Raw genomic sequence first — 16,279 nt, forward strand, 5'->3', positions numbered from 1 at the left:
ATCTTTGATAGTTAAAAAGTATCCAACACAGTGGTGGGTTCCTCCCGGTTCGGCCCGGTTCGGCCGAGCCGGTAGTGGTGACAATATGATGTCACCGAACCGGTTCTGCCCCCACCCCCACCCCACGTTATTCTTACCTTTTATTTGGCCCCACCCCCAATCTATTGCTGCCTCCTGAGTCCCAGCTGATGGGCTATAAGGAAAAAAACTGTTTAAACTCTTGACGCGGGACTTCAAAGGGCCGCCTTACAGCTGATCAGTGGTAAAAGGCAGTTTGGTGGTAGACCGGTGCCTCCAAAAACAAATGAGTAGACAGGTGCCTGCAAAAATACATGAGTAGACCGGTGCCTGCAAAAATAAATGGATAGACCAGTGCCTGCAAAAATACATGAGTAGACCGGTGCCTGCAAAAATATATGAGTAGACCAGTGCCTGCAAAAATAAATGGGTAGACCAGTGTCTGCAAAAATAAATGAGTAGACCAGTACAGCTCTGCAAGCAGTTAAAAGCCTGGTAGACCAGTACCTCAGCTAAATCCTAAAGAATTGTCACATGACCATCAAGCCACACCCACAAAATAAGCCACGCCCACAGAACCGGTAGTAAAAAAATTTAGAACCCACCCCTGATTCAACATTTGTTAGGGAGGGTGAATCACAAATGGAGAATGGCTATATTTTAGGGAGTGTTACAGATAGTCCTTAACTTATGACCAGTTGCTTAGGCATTTATTTCCAATTTTTAACAAGAGGCCCAGAGAAAATAATTAGTTCACTTTTCAACTGCCGTCTTCGCTTAATGACCACCACAAAAAAAGGTTGGAAAATCTTTTTCACCCAAATAGGTTGTAAAAAAATGCTTTTAAAAAGTAAAAAAAAAAAAAAAGTTGGCCATGCCAACCCAGTCACATTACCCCTTCCGCACCCCCCCCAAGCCACGTCCACAGAACCGGTAGTAACAAATTTTACATATCACCACTGGGTTAGCCATCACTGATTTAGGTTAATTATAACTATATTGATGGAAACAACCCTCCAAAATATTCGGGGGTGGGGTGGGAAGAATTTAGATATCTGGAGAGAGGATCAAAAAGACAACATAGTTGTTGTTGCTTCATATTCCACTGTTTTGGCTCTTTTTAAATTGTCTTCTGCAGACGCACCTGAACCTGGACAGAAAGTGTCTTCCCTTAGCATTGCTTTTGACATACTATTTTCCCCATCCCCATCGTCTGATCAATTGATATAGGTGAGTTTCATCCATTTCTTTGCAGGTACATATTTGCCCATTCTTTCTGGTCGATTCAGAAGACCTCGGTGCTTCTCCTCCACACTAGGAAACATCAGCTTGGCTTGGCACAAAAGTCCTAGCACCCATCTCACCATAGAAGCTTTAATTACATACCCTCTTGGGATCAAAGGGCTGTTCCAGAACATTTAACTGGGTAAAAGGTTCCAACTCTGACAAGTCTGGGGAATCAGTGACCGATAGTCCTGAGTCACCCGGTGGTGAGTCGAAGTGGGTCCAAAGAGCAGAGAGGAACCAAACATTTGGAGCCATCATTTCCTACTTCCCTCTCCCTGCTCATTTAATGGATAACTCAAGAGCCACAAAGAAGAGGATTCTGAAGAGCAAGGGCCTTTCTGCCCCAATGGTAGCTTTACAGTCCTGTGTTAACAGCACTGCAGTTTAGTAGAAATTGGTGTGATCAGTAGTGGGTTGCCCCCTGTTCGCACCGGTTCTATAGAACCGGTAGTAAAACCGACAGGAGGCTCCGCCCACCGACCCTGACATCATCAGAATGCTTCTGCACCAGTGGTGGGTTCCTCCCGGTTCGGCCCAGTTCGGGTTCTCTTTCTTCGGGAGCTGGGCCCTCCCGCCTGCCCCCGCGTTATTCCAACCTTATATTTCTTCTTTTTTCGCTCAGCTGAGAGATGCGGTAGAGCGGATTGCCACACCTCAGCTGGGCAGATTCGCAACGCACTTGCAAATCTGCAAAGCACGTGACCAAAGAGGCGATTGCGCGCGAAGCGTGCGGACAAAGAGAACCGGTAGTAAAGCCAGTTAGAACCCACCACTGTTCTGCACATGCGCAGAAGCTTCTGCACTTGCGTAGAAGAGCGCACGTGCGGCCCTGTTGCAAACTGGTAGTAAAAGTAAGTAGAACCCACCCCTGGATGTGATGCAATTGACGGCAATCCCGGAAAGGTCACACTTTACATTAGCAAGTTGCAAGCAAAAGGTCAAGAGAAGCTAAGAGGCTATCCAGAGAAGTGGCTATCAGGATGTTCACAAAAGCAAGAATCCCTGCTTGTGCACTTGACCTCACCAGGTTGCCAAACAAGGTCACACAATGTACTTTTATGTTGGGGTTCTCATCAGGAACAGTGGGATGCTAGTCATAAAGCAAGGATTGTGTGACATTTTTGAGCTAACTGCCTCATTTGGCCTTTGAAAGGCACTCTGTGATTGAACTGGGATTGTCCATGAAGGAGCATGATTCAAATCGAAACTGAATGAAATAAATACATATAATTGAATTATTCCCCTTTATGTTCTCTTACAAAATATAACTGGTCATCAATTTTTGAAAGGGTTCTCACTCACAGCTTGGATTGGCTGCATGTGGCCCTGCCAATTGAATGATTACGGTATGTGCCTTTAAGTAGGTTTTAACAGTGATTTGCCTGGTTTTCTGACCCGGGGGTCTTATGTGTGTCTTAAATGGGGTTGTGAACTAGCTTCTTTAATTTATAGTTCAGTTTAGGGTATGTACCTGGAAATGAGTGAATTCAATAACTGAATTGAAATGGCTATGCATTAGATATACAATGTTTGAAATAAGCAAATAAAACCTGATCATACACAGTAAAGTGAGACATCTGAGATCAGAGGGATAACTTTAATGAGAAATAAAGCTGGACCAGTAAAATAAAAAGAAATGTCTTTGAATGGAGGTTTATGTAAGTTAATAAAGAACTGTTCGTTCCTTTAAAATTCAATTTCATCAGATAAATAAAACCAACCAACCACTGCTTCCTCCCCTTAACTAAGAAATACAGATAACCTTGTAGATCTTTTAATTATGCTGTTTTATGATGTTCAGTACTAAGAATAGTATTAACTGTTCAAATTGAGGAAAAATTATTACATCCATTCTTGATTTTCCAGGTAGTTAATATATCTTCAGGAAAATATTCATGTTTTTTCTATATAAATTGCCATCCGGATTAAACTGTTATCTCCAAACCTAATTATATTCCCGTAACCTAATTATTTAAACTCAGAAACCATCACCACCTCTAGAAAAAAGCAGGCTCTTGTTTTTCTCTTCCTTCTCAGTCTGAAAGTATCTGCAACTACAAGAACATTAATCTGAAAGGAGCCTAATCAGAAATAACTTAAGTTCTCTTCCTCATCCTCGGCCCAGGCCGTGCTTGAAAATGTTCTCCTAGATCTATCCATGTGCAAGAGTTGACATAGTTGCTTTTGTCCCTCCTCTGTCATACTTCTTGTGGTTTAGCTTGGGATGTGCCTGTTGCTGCTGGGACAGGCTTCATGGTATATCTGGTGCTGATGGTACGGCCCGAAACACTGCGGTATTCAGCGTTCTCCTTCTTTTCTTTGCCATTCTGACAGATGGTGAGCTCCACTGGCACTGAGGTGGTGGTCTCCTTCTTGATCACCTGTATGGAAAGTTCAGTGCATGGAGGGATTTTGGCAGGCAGCAGGACCTCTACCTTCTCAGTAGTGGTAGTGGACTCGCTTTTGCCTTTCTCCACTATGAATATATTGGAACAACCCAAGGTCACCTGGAAAGAAAAGCCGAGTTTTAGGCAAGTGGTGTTGCTGAAGTGGAAGCTCTGGAACACCGTGGCAGTATATTCTCGAGTGGAGTTGGTGGTAAACGCTTGTTCGTATTCGGTGCAGTTGGTTCCCACAATCTCATCGATCAGAACGTCCTGCTCAGCTTCCACTTTCTTTTGATCCCACAACAACTTGGCGGTAATGATTGGACGGCCCGGTTTCAAGGGTTGCAAGTGAGAGACATTATCATCGAAGTTGATCTCAGATTTATAGTCATGAATGCGTTCCCCTGGCCAGGCGATGTGATACCATCCCCCGCGGTTTGGATTTTTATAGAGCAGCCAGACACCCCTCTGAACCACATGGGAGGAGACCCGGTCATTAAAGTAACCGTAGGCGAGGTTAGTCTCCTCCTTCACCACCTTGCTTTGACCTTCATAGTTGGGATTTTCATACAGTGTAATTTGAGGGTCAGAGAGATCCTGGTGAACTAGTCGTAGGGATGAAATCCTGTTGTTGTTGTCAATCTCAGCATAATCCCCTTCCTCAAAAATGACGCCGTCCTCTTCAAACTTTGAGAGCTTGTAGGCCACCCAAGGCTGCCCTCTCACCTTCAAGGAGGAGATACAATCACCAAAATCCAATTCATGCAGGTCAGGGACATCAGAGGTGAACTCTTTGCTGAGGCCTTCAAAATTGGGTTTGTCGTACACAATAATTCTATTCATGCTGAGTTCTTGGGAGAAGAGGCTTATTCCTAGCTTTCCTTCCAAGGCCAGAAGAATCCAAAGTTTGTTTTATCCCAGTCTGTTTGCTAGAAAGAATTCAGAGAGTTAATTTATTGGTTTGGCTATAAACAGTCTACATCAGGGGTCTCCAAAGCTGGCTAAGGAACTCTGGGAATTGAAGTCCACAAGTCTTAAAGTTGCCAAGGTTGGAGACCCCTGGTCTATATAAAGCAAAATATTTGGGATGTGTCTGTATGGATAATCACCTCTCTCTCTTTTTCACTTCGTCCAAATTTCTGTTTTTGTGAAACCTGTGGCTTAAGGATGGGGAGGTATTTTCTGGGTGAAGGAAGGACTTCAGAGGATAATTAGAACTGCAGAAAAAACAATTGCTACCAACCTGCGTTCCATTGAGGATCTGTATACTGCACAAGTCAAAAAGAGAGCTGTGAAAATATTTACAGACCCCTCGCATCCTGGACATAAACTGTTTCAACTCCTACCCTCAAAACGACGCTATAGAGCACTGCACACCAGAACAACTTGGCACAAGAACAGTTTTTTCCCAAATGCAATCACTCTGCTAAACAAATAATTCCCTCAACACTGTCAAACTATTTACTAAGTCTGCACTACTATTAATCTTCTCATCATTCCCACCACCCATCTCCTTACACTGATGACTGTATGACTGTAATTTTGTTGCTTGTTATCATTTGTCCCCTACGACTATCATTAAGTGTTGTACCTTATGATTCTTGATGAACATATCTTTTCTTTTATGTACACTGAGAGCATATCCACCAAGACAAATTCTTTGTGTGTCCAATCACACTTGGCCTATTCTATTCTATTCTATTCTATTCTATTCTATTCTATTCTATTCTATTCTATTCTATTCTATTCTATTCCAAGGAAACATTTTCTCAGGGGGAAATCTGTTAGGGGTGTGAGTATGCACTTAAAAGATAAGACCAAAGTGCCTTGTAGACCGATAAAACAGTGGCAGAGCCCTCATTTTAGTAGTACTCTAATCTGACTGCTAACTGAGGGTTTTCAAATTAGGCCAAGGGTCACTCAAATTAGATCCAGGACTGCAAGCAGTCTGAAGGCCAAAGCTTGTTCACTCCTGGCTTAATGCCTCAGTACTCATCCTTAGCCGCAAGAATGAAGCCCAATTGTGTTTGCTGGTATCCACCCTTTATTGTGTTTATTTTTATCCTTCCCTTCATTGTTTTTTTTTTCTTTGCCGCTAAGTAGACAGGGTTAGGGGTTTCAAGGTGCAGGAACAGCTAAACCATCTTGCATTGTGTATGTATATAGACTTATGGAAAGTCACTGCCTCCCTGGTGCTAATAATCCCCCTGATCTTGAAATTAATTCAAAGAGAGAGGCAACTGCTTTTGTGTTTGTTTTAACGTGGCATGCGGTTTAACCTCTTTAGACAGACGTAACCTTTACGATGCACAACAGATTCAAAGAAAGATCTGCAAACAGTTAAGAAATTGTGGACTTTCAGAAAGCACAAATGTTTATATAAAGTCCTTGATTTACGACAGTTCGCTTAGTGACTGCTCGAAGTTACAACGGCACTGAAAAAAGGGACTTGTGACCATTTTTCACACTTATGACCAGTGATGGGCTGCAACCGGTTTAACAACCAGTTCTGTGAGCGTGTGTTTTGCGCGCGCATATGGGCTTTGAGCGCAAGCGCGCCTAACGTGCTTGCGCGCAGCGTTCAAAATTCAGCAGTTTAAAGCTCAGCTGCTTACCTTCTAAGGCAGCCCCGGTAAGTAGAACAGGGGAAGCGTGGAAAGCAGCTGTGCCGCGCGAATCAGATGAGCCAGAAAGAAGGAAACATAGGACAGGATAGGACAGCAGTATGTGGGCGGGGCCAGCTGATCGTCAGAACTACCGGTTCAGTAGAACTGGTCCAAACTGGCAGTAGCCCACCACTGCTTATGACCATTGTAGCATCTCCATGATCAGTTGATTTATATTCGGATGCTTGACAACTGACTCACATTTATGACAGTGGCAGTGTCCCGGGGTCATGTGATCACCTTTTGCAACCTTCTAACAAGCAAAGTAAGTGGAGAAACCAAATTCGCTTAACAACCATGCTACCAATTTAACAACTGCACTGATTCACTTAACAAAGGTGGCAACAAAAGTCGTAAAATGGGGCGAAACTCACTTAACAAATTTCTCACTTAGCACCATAAATGAAACAAATTTCTCACTTAGCAACATCAATTGTGGTCGTAAGTTGAGGACTACCTGTATAAAGTCCTCGACTTACGACAGTATTGGAACCTGCCATTACGGTTATTTGTTGTGATGGCCGTAAAGCAGATCTTCCACGTTACGCCCTTACATGGCATTCATTATTCATTAAGCAAACCCCTTGTTCTCTATGGGGCAAAAACTGGAAGTAAATACTGATTTTTCAGCAAAAACATTGTAATCGCGGTCATGTGATCGCAGGACACTGCAAATGACCATAATTACGTACTGTTTGCGGAGTCTCTGAAATGCGATCAAGTGATCCGATGGAGGGTGGGGTGGAGTGTCTGGTCATTGGAACTTTGGAGCCAGATTGTAAATATCTTTCAAGGGTTTGTGGCAGTGGTGAAATCCAATTTTTTTTTACTACTGGTTCTGTGGGCGGGGCTTGGTGGGCGTGGCAGGGGAAGGATACTGCAAAATCCCCATTCCCACCCCACTCCAGGGGAAGGATACTGCAAAATCCCCATTCCCTCCCCATTCCTGGGGGAAGGATATTGCAAAATCTCCATTCCCACCCCTCTCTGAGGCCAGCCAGAGGTGGTATTTGCTGATTCTCCGAACTACTCAAAATTTCCGCTACCGGTTCTCCAGAACCTCTCAGAACCTGCTGGATTTCACCTCTGGTTTATGGTCACCTCAAATGGTTATAAACTGAGGGACTACCTGTAGTGAAAGAGAATGCTGAAAAGCCACGGATACCCTTGGCAGATATTTTACAGATTTTACCTGCCCCAGCATGCATTTCCTTGATCTGAACTGCCACATGCATTCCCCTTTGGGGGCTCTTGTATATAAATGAGAGACGGGAGTGACAGGGGAATACTTGCCAGCTACTATTTCTGGCAAGCTTCTCAAGATATCAGGTTAAATCATGCTGGGAGAGGCTGTCTCTGTTCTTCCTCCCTCCCCCTTAGCCCACGCGGTTCCTTCGGAGTAGCAGTCCTCCTCTAATTTCATAAGACGGTGAAGGTGATTTAATTTGCTTGACAGATATAAACCCGTTTGCCCTGTGTTGCAACGCTTGGAGGCCTGAAACACAGAGTTGTGCTGTAGTGTCATATACTTGTAAACAGTGTGCCCTTGGGCTCCTAGAGACGGGCCTACTCCGTCTCCGCCATCCAAGCTTCCAGTGCCTCCCGTCTGCTGAAGCTAAAACACTACAGTATCAGCCGGAGCAGCTAAACTTTCTACTGATTACTCTTTATCCTTCGTTTAAGCTCTGAGTAAGAGGTTGTAGTCATTTTAGGTAGTGAAAAATAGGATGAATAACAGTCAGTCTCTCTCATCCTCTCTTTCCTACCTCTCTCTGGCACACATTTGCGGCACACCGTGGCACAATGGCAGAAAATTTTAGCAAATGGTAAGAGTGAACATGAGGATCTTTCAGGCAAGGAAGATAATATTTTTAACACTGTGTCTGTTAGACTTGGAGGAAAATGCTTAAAAACTATTTTTGAGCCCTATGCAATGCATTATTACACCATATACAGATAGTCCTCAACTTATGACCACAATGGAGCCCAAAATTTATGTTACTAAGTGAGAAATTTGTGAAGTGAGTTTTGCCCCACTTTATCTTTCTTGCCACATTTTGTTAAGTGAATTACTGCAGTTGTTAAGTGAGTAACCCGGTTGTTAAGTGAATCTTGTTTCCCCATTGACTTTGCTTGTCAGAAGGTCGCAAAAGCAGATCACATGACTCCAGGACACTACATCCGTCATAAAGGTGAGTCAGTTGCCAAGCATCTGACTTTTGATCACGTGACCATGAGGATGCTACAACAGTCGTAAGTGAGAAATGGTCATACGTCAGTTTTTTCAGTGCCAATGTAACTTTGAACGGTCAGTAAATGAATTGTTGTAAGTTGAGGACTACCTGTATTTGTATTTACTAACTCTTATACTGTCAGTTTCCTCTCCTCTTCTCCTTCCTTTCCTTCCATGCCGTGTTAGCAGGTGCATTTTACAGAAAGTCCTTGACTTATGATTATAATTGGGACCAAAATATTTCGCAAGGCAGTCCTTAAGTGAGTTGTGCCCAATGTTATGACCTTTTTGCCATAGTTGTTAAATGAATCACTGTGATTAAGTGAATCTGGCAATCTCCCATTGACTTTGCTTTTTGGAAGCCAACTGGGAAAATCACAGGTGGCAATCACATGACTGTGGAAAACGGCAAATGTCATAGATACATGCCGGTTGCCAAGTGCCCAAATTTTGAACACATGACCATGGGGATGCTACAATGGTTTTGTGGCAGGACAGAAGGGGAGCAGTCATAAATCACTTTTTTCAGCACTGTGTAACATCAAACAGTCATTAAATAAATGGTCATAAGTTGAGGACTATTTGTGTACGATCACTTTTAATGTTATTCCTTTAACAACAAGGTAGATTGTGCTCAGATAAAGCAAGTGAGCCAAAATCACCTGGGAGTTTCCAGGCCAAAAGTGGGCTTGAACCCGTGTTTCCTTATTTCAACACTGCAACCACTTACTTGCTACTCTAGTAATATAATTATCATACTACATGGGCTCTCAGGTCAAATGAGTTGATCTCAGAATTCATTTGTGTGGCCATGCAGAAAATACAGACTGAGTAGATCCACATAAAATTCAGTAGGAGGCTAGTCATTGAAATTGTGGATCCACATAATTGGCTTGCACTTCAAAGCATGTTTATTGCCCTCGAAGTCTTTGCTTTTGGCAACTTCTAATTGGCTCTAGTATAATAGACTGGAACCTGAGCAAGTTGGTGAACAATTATATAACCGTTTCGCTGCACGAACAACAGGTTCCTCACTCAACCTGAGTTTCCAGCATGCCAACTGAGTTATCCATATTGACTAGGTCCTTGGCTGTCTTGGCACTACCCACTTTGACTGGGGATGCAAAGAAAGCATGATGATGACTGAAGCTAATAGTATCAAACTAATCATCGAGTAATAATCTTAATTATCACAAGATTAGTGCGCATAACCCGTCACTCAGCTATTGATTTCAAAAGCCCTCCTTAGTCTAATAACTGCAATTTAATAGACTCTAATAAAGCTAGGCTGCTGCTGACCCAATCATGCCAGAAGGATGACATGATGCTTGTTCTGGAAAGTCATGCTTACAGTGGGGCCACCAGATCTGGAATGATAAAATCCAGAAAATTATTACATGGGAGCAAAGAAACACCGGAAATCCTAAGGCTTTGCAGCCGTATAGTGGTCATCTGGATTTTAGCGGCTTAGATTATCGATCAGAAAGGTCGGCAGTTCAGAGGTTCGAATCCCTAATACAGGTGTGAGCAGGGGGTTGGACTAGATGACCTCCAAAGTTCCTTCCAACTCCGTTACTGTTAAGATGTAGTAATTCTATATGTAGGGCACAATTTAAAGCAGGGATGTCCAACCTTGGCAAAGATGGGTTGTTATTTTTTCTTCAAAAGTCAAATAGACTGGATAGGTACCTATCCTTCCATCCCCCATCATCACAACTAATGAAGCTTCTTGAATGAGAATCAAAATGTTTTCTTCTTCTTCCTCAAGGAAAAAAAAACCCAGTCCAGTTGCCTTTTGAAGGGGGAAAAAAATACCTTTGAGACAACTATGACATGGGCAACTGAGAATCTCCACAGACATCCAACATTGGCAACTTTAAGACTTGTGGGCTTCAACTCCAAGTATTCCCCAACCAAACCAAATAGATAAAATAAAAATAAATATTTCATTTATCCTCTGATTTGTACTCATATTCAACAACTTCAAATCACTCCATAGAATCACAGGATCCTGAGGGGTAATTTAGATCACTAACTTCAAATCCTTACTCAGAATTAACTCCCGTGTAAAGGAGCATACCATTTCTGTCTGGGAACTATTGTTACACTGGGAAATTCTTTCTAATGTCTAATTGGAATATCTGTTCCTTTAACTTAAATCCATTGTTTTTGCACTCTGAGTGGGTAGAGAACAGCTCTTCTTCCTCTGGGTGACATCTGCTTAAGCATTTGAATTGTTCAGTCAGCCTTCTCAAGGTTAAACATCACTAGATATTTCCCCAGCTCCATGACAGTATTTAAAATATTATTTATGGGCCGTTGGAAAAGAAAATGAGAAACTCTCAAATATACTAAAAGGTGAGGAAACTGATATTTAGCTGTGGATCTAATTTGTTTCTTCTACCTGGCACCTGACAGCAAACCTGTGTCATATCTCTCTGTCATATCTTGTCTTTATATTCCGGATGTAAAACGTCAACTCCCTAAGCTGCCAAATTATTGAGCAATTCCAAGATTTCTTAACTATTGGCATGCTGGGTTGGAACACTGAGCTGCAATCCTAATAAATCTGTGGGGTACCAAACTGGAGAAGACTCATACATGTGAAGGAACACACAATTTTTAAAAATACATAAGTAGGTGTGCACTGCAAATTGAGGTAGGATACATTAAGATTATAACTGATAAGATGGAAGCTCCTAATTCAAACCCCAAATATCCTTCTCATGGCAGAGGGTACATCTAAGACATGAAGTGACAGTTCTCTCTCATAAAATCAGCAAAATAATGACTTACCTTCGAAGCATAAATCAAGTTTACTATTATAATGCATGCAAAGCACAGATAGTCAACATTATGCCTTCCAAATACTTTGGATTTCAACCTTCATTAACTCAAATCAACATGGCAAGCAATAACAGTAACAGTAACAGAGTTGGAAGGGACCTTGGAGGTCATCTAGCCCAACCCCCTGCTCACGCAGAAGCAGTTGTAGTAGTTGTAGTTCAAGACATCTAGATACACCAGTTAGGTGTCACTGAGTTGGGCTTGACTCGAGCTGAATATATGGACCATCTTGATCTATATTAGAGATAGATCGAAATGGTCCATGTACTCAGCTCGAGTATTTGCACCTCTTCCACAGAATTCCTGTAATTCTTTTGATCTTGTCTCTCCACTTTAAACATTGACTTTTTCCATGGCCTCAGTTTGTCAAGGTTATTTTTTTTCCAGCTCATAAACCACACTGTGTGAATTTCAGTTGTCTACAACTGATTGTAACTGAAATGTCTATATCCTTCATGATCTTGTCTGTTTTTCTTTACCTTTTCAGGATACTGTTCATCTTGAACTATTCTTGAATCCCCAAAACAGAGCTACCTACTACTTTCATTTTTTTGCTGTCACTTGTAAGTTTAGGAAACATGCTGGTCGACATTATCTTTGTCTTAATATTTAGCTGTAATCCAGATTTTATATTTTCCACTGACTTTCATAACGATCTTTTCTTTTTCACCTGCATTGAGTGGTGCCATCTGTATATCTCAGATCAGATCTGTTTCCCCCAAAATAAGACATCCCCTGATAATAAGCACAATTGGGCTTTTGAGCGCATGGCAATAAGGCCAAGCACTTTTTTCAGGGTTCAAAAAAATATAAGACGGGGTCTTATTTTTGGGGAAACACGGTAGTACTTCGGCCTCCAATTTTGATTCCAGATGTCATCCTTTCCTAGCCGTTTCATTCCTATATTTGCCATTTAAATTGGACTCACAGTTACAGTATGCTTTCTTCTCTGATCTGTGATTTGAACAACCGTTTCTCCAAATCATTACAGTAGTTTCTGGTTCAGTGGAGAAGTATTATACTAAACACTGAATTATTATGGTACTTTTCTTTCCCAGATGACATTTACATTTCTACAAACTGATTTTGCTTGAAAACTGTTAGGCAGAGCCAACCATTGTATTAATCAGCCTTATCCCAGGTACTAGATTAATCTGCGTCTCTAATGAAAGAGGCATTGGTGACATACCCACAGCCCATCTATTTGCCAAAGCCCATTGACTTACCTGAAAGACTCACTCCAACAGTTTCTGCATTTCTCAAAGCAGTTGTTCCAGCAGAAGCATTTATACTCCAGCATTAAGAACACACCTCTTTTAATAGGATGCTGAGCTGCTTTAATCTTGTCAGGACCTGACTGGAGAAACCTCATGCTTTATCTCCCCCAGACAACACCCACGTGCTTGGAAGAACTAGAACTTCTCACGCTGAGAGCATGACACGAATGACGCTCCACTTACCCATCTCTTAACAAGATAGTGACATCTGCAACTTTTGGTCTAGATTTATGGTCTAATTCCATCCTTGCTTCTATCAAACATTGCTCAGGGACAATTTTAATGGCAACTCCTAGTGGTTCATAAATCTGTGGGCAATCGCGAACTCCTAAAAACAGGTTAAATCAGTCTCACAACTTGGCAAGGTAGCCAACCTCTCCAGTTGCTTCCCTTGTGTCATAAGGCATTCAATTAAATTTGGATTCACACCCTGGGAGATAGGTATGCTACTCCAAGTGAAAAGGAAATGCCTTCTATACACTTCCTGAAGACGTGCGAACAATCTTGTGGATCAGAACACAAGCAAGCATTGGGAACAAGAATAGAGAGATTTAATTACATTTTAAGGTATCTGCAAGTAAGAAAGATAGCTAGCTACCTTTTAATGGAAACTGATGGAAACGGCATACATCATAGATAGCATCAGTGTATCTATGATTTTGTGGGTTTTGCTGAAACCAAACCTACAGATTATATAGATGGATATTTTGCATGATTGAGGAAAAACTGATAACCAGACTTTGAATAATGGATAGGAGGCCTGTTTGGTCTAGTGCAGGGGTATCAAATTTGTGGCCCTCAGGGTGCTTAGATCTGGCCCGCAGGGCTGCCCTGGAAACAGCGAAGGACCGGCCCGCTATGCCTCTGCCAGTGAAAATGGTGTTTGGGAGGGCTGTGCGTGGCCTCCTGAGCTCTGTTTTTGTCTGCGATGGCTTTCAACAACCCTCTGCCAACAAAGAAGGTACTCGGGAGGGCCATTTTCACTGGCAGAGTGCTTGGGCCACTACAGGCACCTGACATGAGTGACATCAAACTGGCCATGCCCATCCTGACCATGTCCCTCCATGATCAAACACAATCCTGATGTGGCCCTCAATGAAATTGAGTTTGACATCTCTGGTCTGGTGGTTAAGGAACCAGGCTAGAAAGCAGGAGACCAGAGTTTCAGTCCCGTTTTAGCTATGAAAGCCAGTGGATAACCTTGGACCAGTCATTCTGTCAGCCCAACTCACTTCACCTCACAGGGTGGTTGTTGTGGGAAAAATAGGAGGAAGATGTGTTGGATATGTTCACTGCCTTGAGTTATTTGTAAAAACAATATTTATTTATTTATTTATTTATTTATTTTTGAATTTGTATACCGCCCTTCTCCCTGAGGACTCAGGGCGGTGAACAGCCAAATAAAAACATCAAATACAAATATTAAAATACAGTTAAAAAATATATATAAATTTGGCCCCATTAATTAAAACAATAAACCAAACAATTAAAAAAACATGTAAAAAGAATTAGGCCAGCCCGGCTTGTTGGAAAAGGAAGGTTTTAAGGGCACGGCGGAAGGCACTGAGGTCATGGATTCTCCTTATCTCAGGGGGCAACTGATTCCAGAGGGTGGAAGGCAGTATACAAATAAATATAAATTAAAAAGGTAAATTGGTAGCGACAATTCCGGTAATTCACAAGGCATTATACACCTTTGTAGATCCAAGTATCCAGCTAAATAATTGCTAAAGAAATTTAGCAAAAAAATCCTCCAGGATATCTTGCACTCTGCTCCAAAACAAAACCAAACCCAGATGGGCCTCAGGGGGCTTAGCATCTATTTGTGGTTTAAGATTTGGATAAACCCAACTGATTTATCTGATAAGCCAAGATATTTAGTACAATATATAGATCCAGTGCATATTCCCATCCAAACTGCTTTGAATGACAAAAAGAGAGACTTTTATTTTAAGGACCTTTGATGGGCCAACCATTAGCTACTGCCTAACCTCATATATTGTCACTAACAGTTAAGCAGAATTTTCTCTGCATATTTTGCTATTTTTGTAGTTATTTCAAAGATTTAAAAAAATGCATTATCATTTATATTTTAAATTTAATTTGAACATTCTTCGAAGTACAAAGGATGTAAAGCATGTGCCATAGCAGATCTCTGTAGCTATCCTTTGCTTTCAAGCTTATTTAAATTTCTCAGAGGATAAAAGGTTTTACAAATATAAAAATTCTGGAACTAAGCACCGAATCAGTGGAGATCTATTGCTCTTAAAACCAAGGTCATTTACACACATGGACACCCAATGGATATTTTTCCCCAAAATACACACGCACACAAGAGAAAAATAACTTTTTTCTTATAAAAGTTTATTTAAACCCAGGTTGGGCTTTGTAAATCCTGGGGCCCAAAAGGGCGAGGCATTGTGTTATGTGGTTGCATAAATGTACATGAGGCAGTAGTAACAAAACACACAAGTCCACAAATATAAAGTAATAACAATCTGAACTGGCGTATAAATATTCTTGTTACAATTACTAGTGGCAGTAGGTTTAGAAACTGTTGCTGGTGATATCCCAGACTGGATCTCCAGTTTTGCAGACTTTCCCTTTTTTTGCATATCCCTCTAATCCAGCACCCACTTAGTTATTAAGAGGCACAATATTTGTGTTGAGACAGAAATTTAAGACAGCTCAGCTTTGTGCAGATACAGGGAACAAGAAATTCATATTTTATCACGGCCAGGAAAAGATTGAGGGGAGATTGGTTTTCTCTCCATGAAGCAGAGGGTCTCACTATTTTAAGGTCACTATGAACCTCGAAGACACTCAGCAGTTAAATCTCTGTTTTCCAGATGTCTTTTAAGATTCAGATTAAAAGTGGAGTCTTGTTTACCTTCCCAGAGGAGAGCTAGAGCAAAATATTCCTGCTTTTAGTAAGTTTGGAGTTTCAGCATTAGGGTATCAAGCAGGCTCATCATCTCACCTGCTTCCTTCAGGACAAGTTTGTGGCAAGCACTCCTTTCGGCTGAAGACCAAGGCACGCTAAAGTTTGCAGAGTCCTCTTTAGATGATCATGACTGATAAATCTGCATGAAAATCAACTTGAATCTTCACCTCAGATATCTACAGTCAGTCATAACTGCTTGAGGATATAGCGTACTTCTCTTTTTACTAAGTGGAAGGACCAGACTTCAAAACAACCATCGAAATAAATTTGGCCGAGAGAAGGCTCTGACCTCGGTTTAAAAGATGGGGAATCACCGAGAACCCCATGTAACCCAAACTTTTCTTTAAAAAATAAAAGGCTCTTGCTGCTACTTTTTTGAAAAACAAGTTCTTACTCAAATATTTAGAGTATTTTGGCCTAATTTATTAATATGAATAAGGGTAAACATGAAAGTCCCCTCTTTTGACCCCACAGTTTCTAAGGCAAACAAAAAAAAGGGGGAAGGGTGGGAGAAGGGAGGTCCAGAAAAATCAACAGATGAAAAGATATTTGCCAAAGCTAAGAAAACACCCATGGCACCAGACATTCCCAATATTAACCAACATCTCAGTTGTGCTTGC

The 16,279-nt window shown here is 41.6% G+C and overlaps 1 protein-coding gene across 1 annotated transcript; it reads right to left on the reverse strand.

Annotated features, from left to right (window-relative positions):
• Window positions 1-2,888: 2,888 nt before the first annotated feature.
• LOC117673932 (epidermal differentiation-specific protein-like) lies at window positions 2,889-12,768 on the reverse strand. The gene is made up of 2 exons (XM_034431660.3): window positions 12,665-12,768; window positions 2,889-4,621 (listed from the first exon to the last, which is right to left on the reverse strand). Exon 2 carries the CDS (start codon window positions 4,533-4,535, stop codon window positions 3,504-3,506), a length of 1,032 nt encoding a protein of 343 aa, XP_034287551.2. The 5' UTR covers window positions 4,536-4,621; window positions 12,665-12,768; the 3' UTR covers window positions 2,889-3,503.
• Window positions 12,769-16,279: the final 3,511 nt, after the last annotated feature.

This window comes from Pantherophis guttatus, chromosome 2 (assembly GCF_059756535.1).
Source record: "Pantherophis guttatus breed Tessera chromosome 2, ASM5975653v1, whole genome shotgun sequence".
Lineage (NCBI taxonomy): Eukaryota > Metazoa > Chordata > Lepidosauria > Squamata > Colubridae > Pantherophis > Pantherophis guttatus.

Bases quoted from the DNA above. Each gene is read 5' to 3' on its own strand.
- LOC117673932 (XM_034431660.3), bottom strand. From the start codon at position 4,535: ATGAATAGAATTATTGTGTACGACAAACCCAATTTTGAAGGCCTCAGC.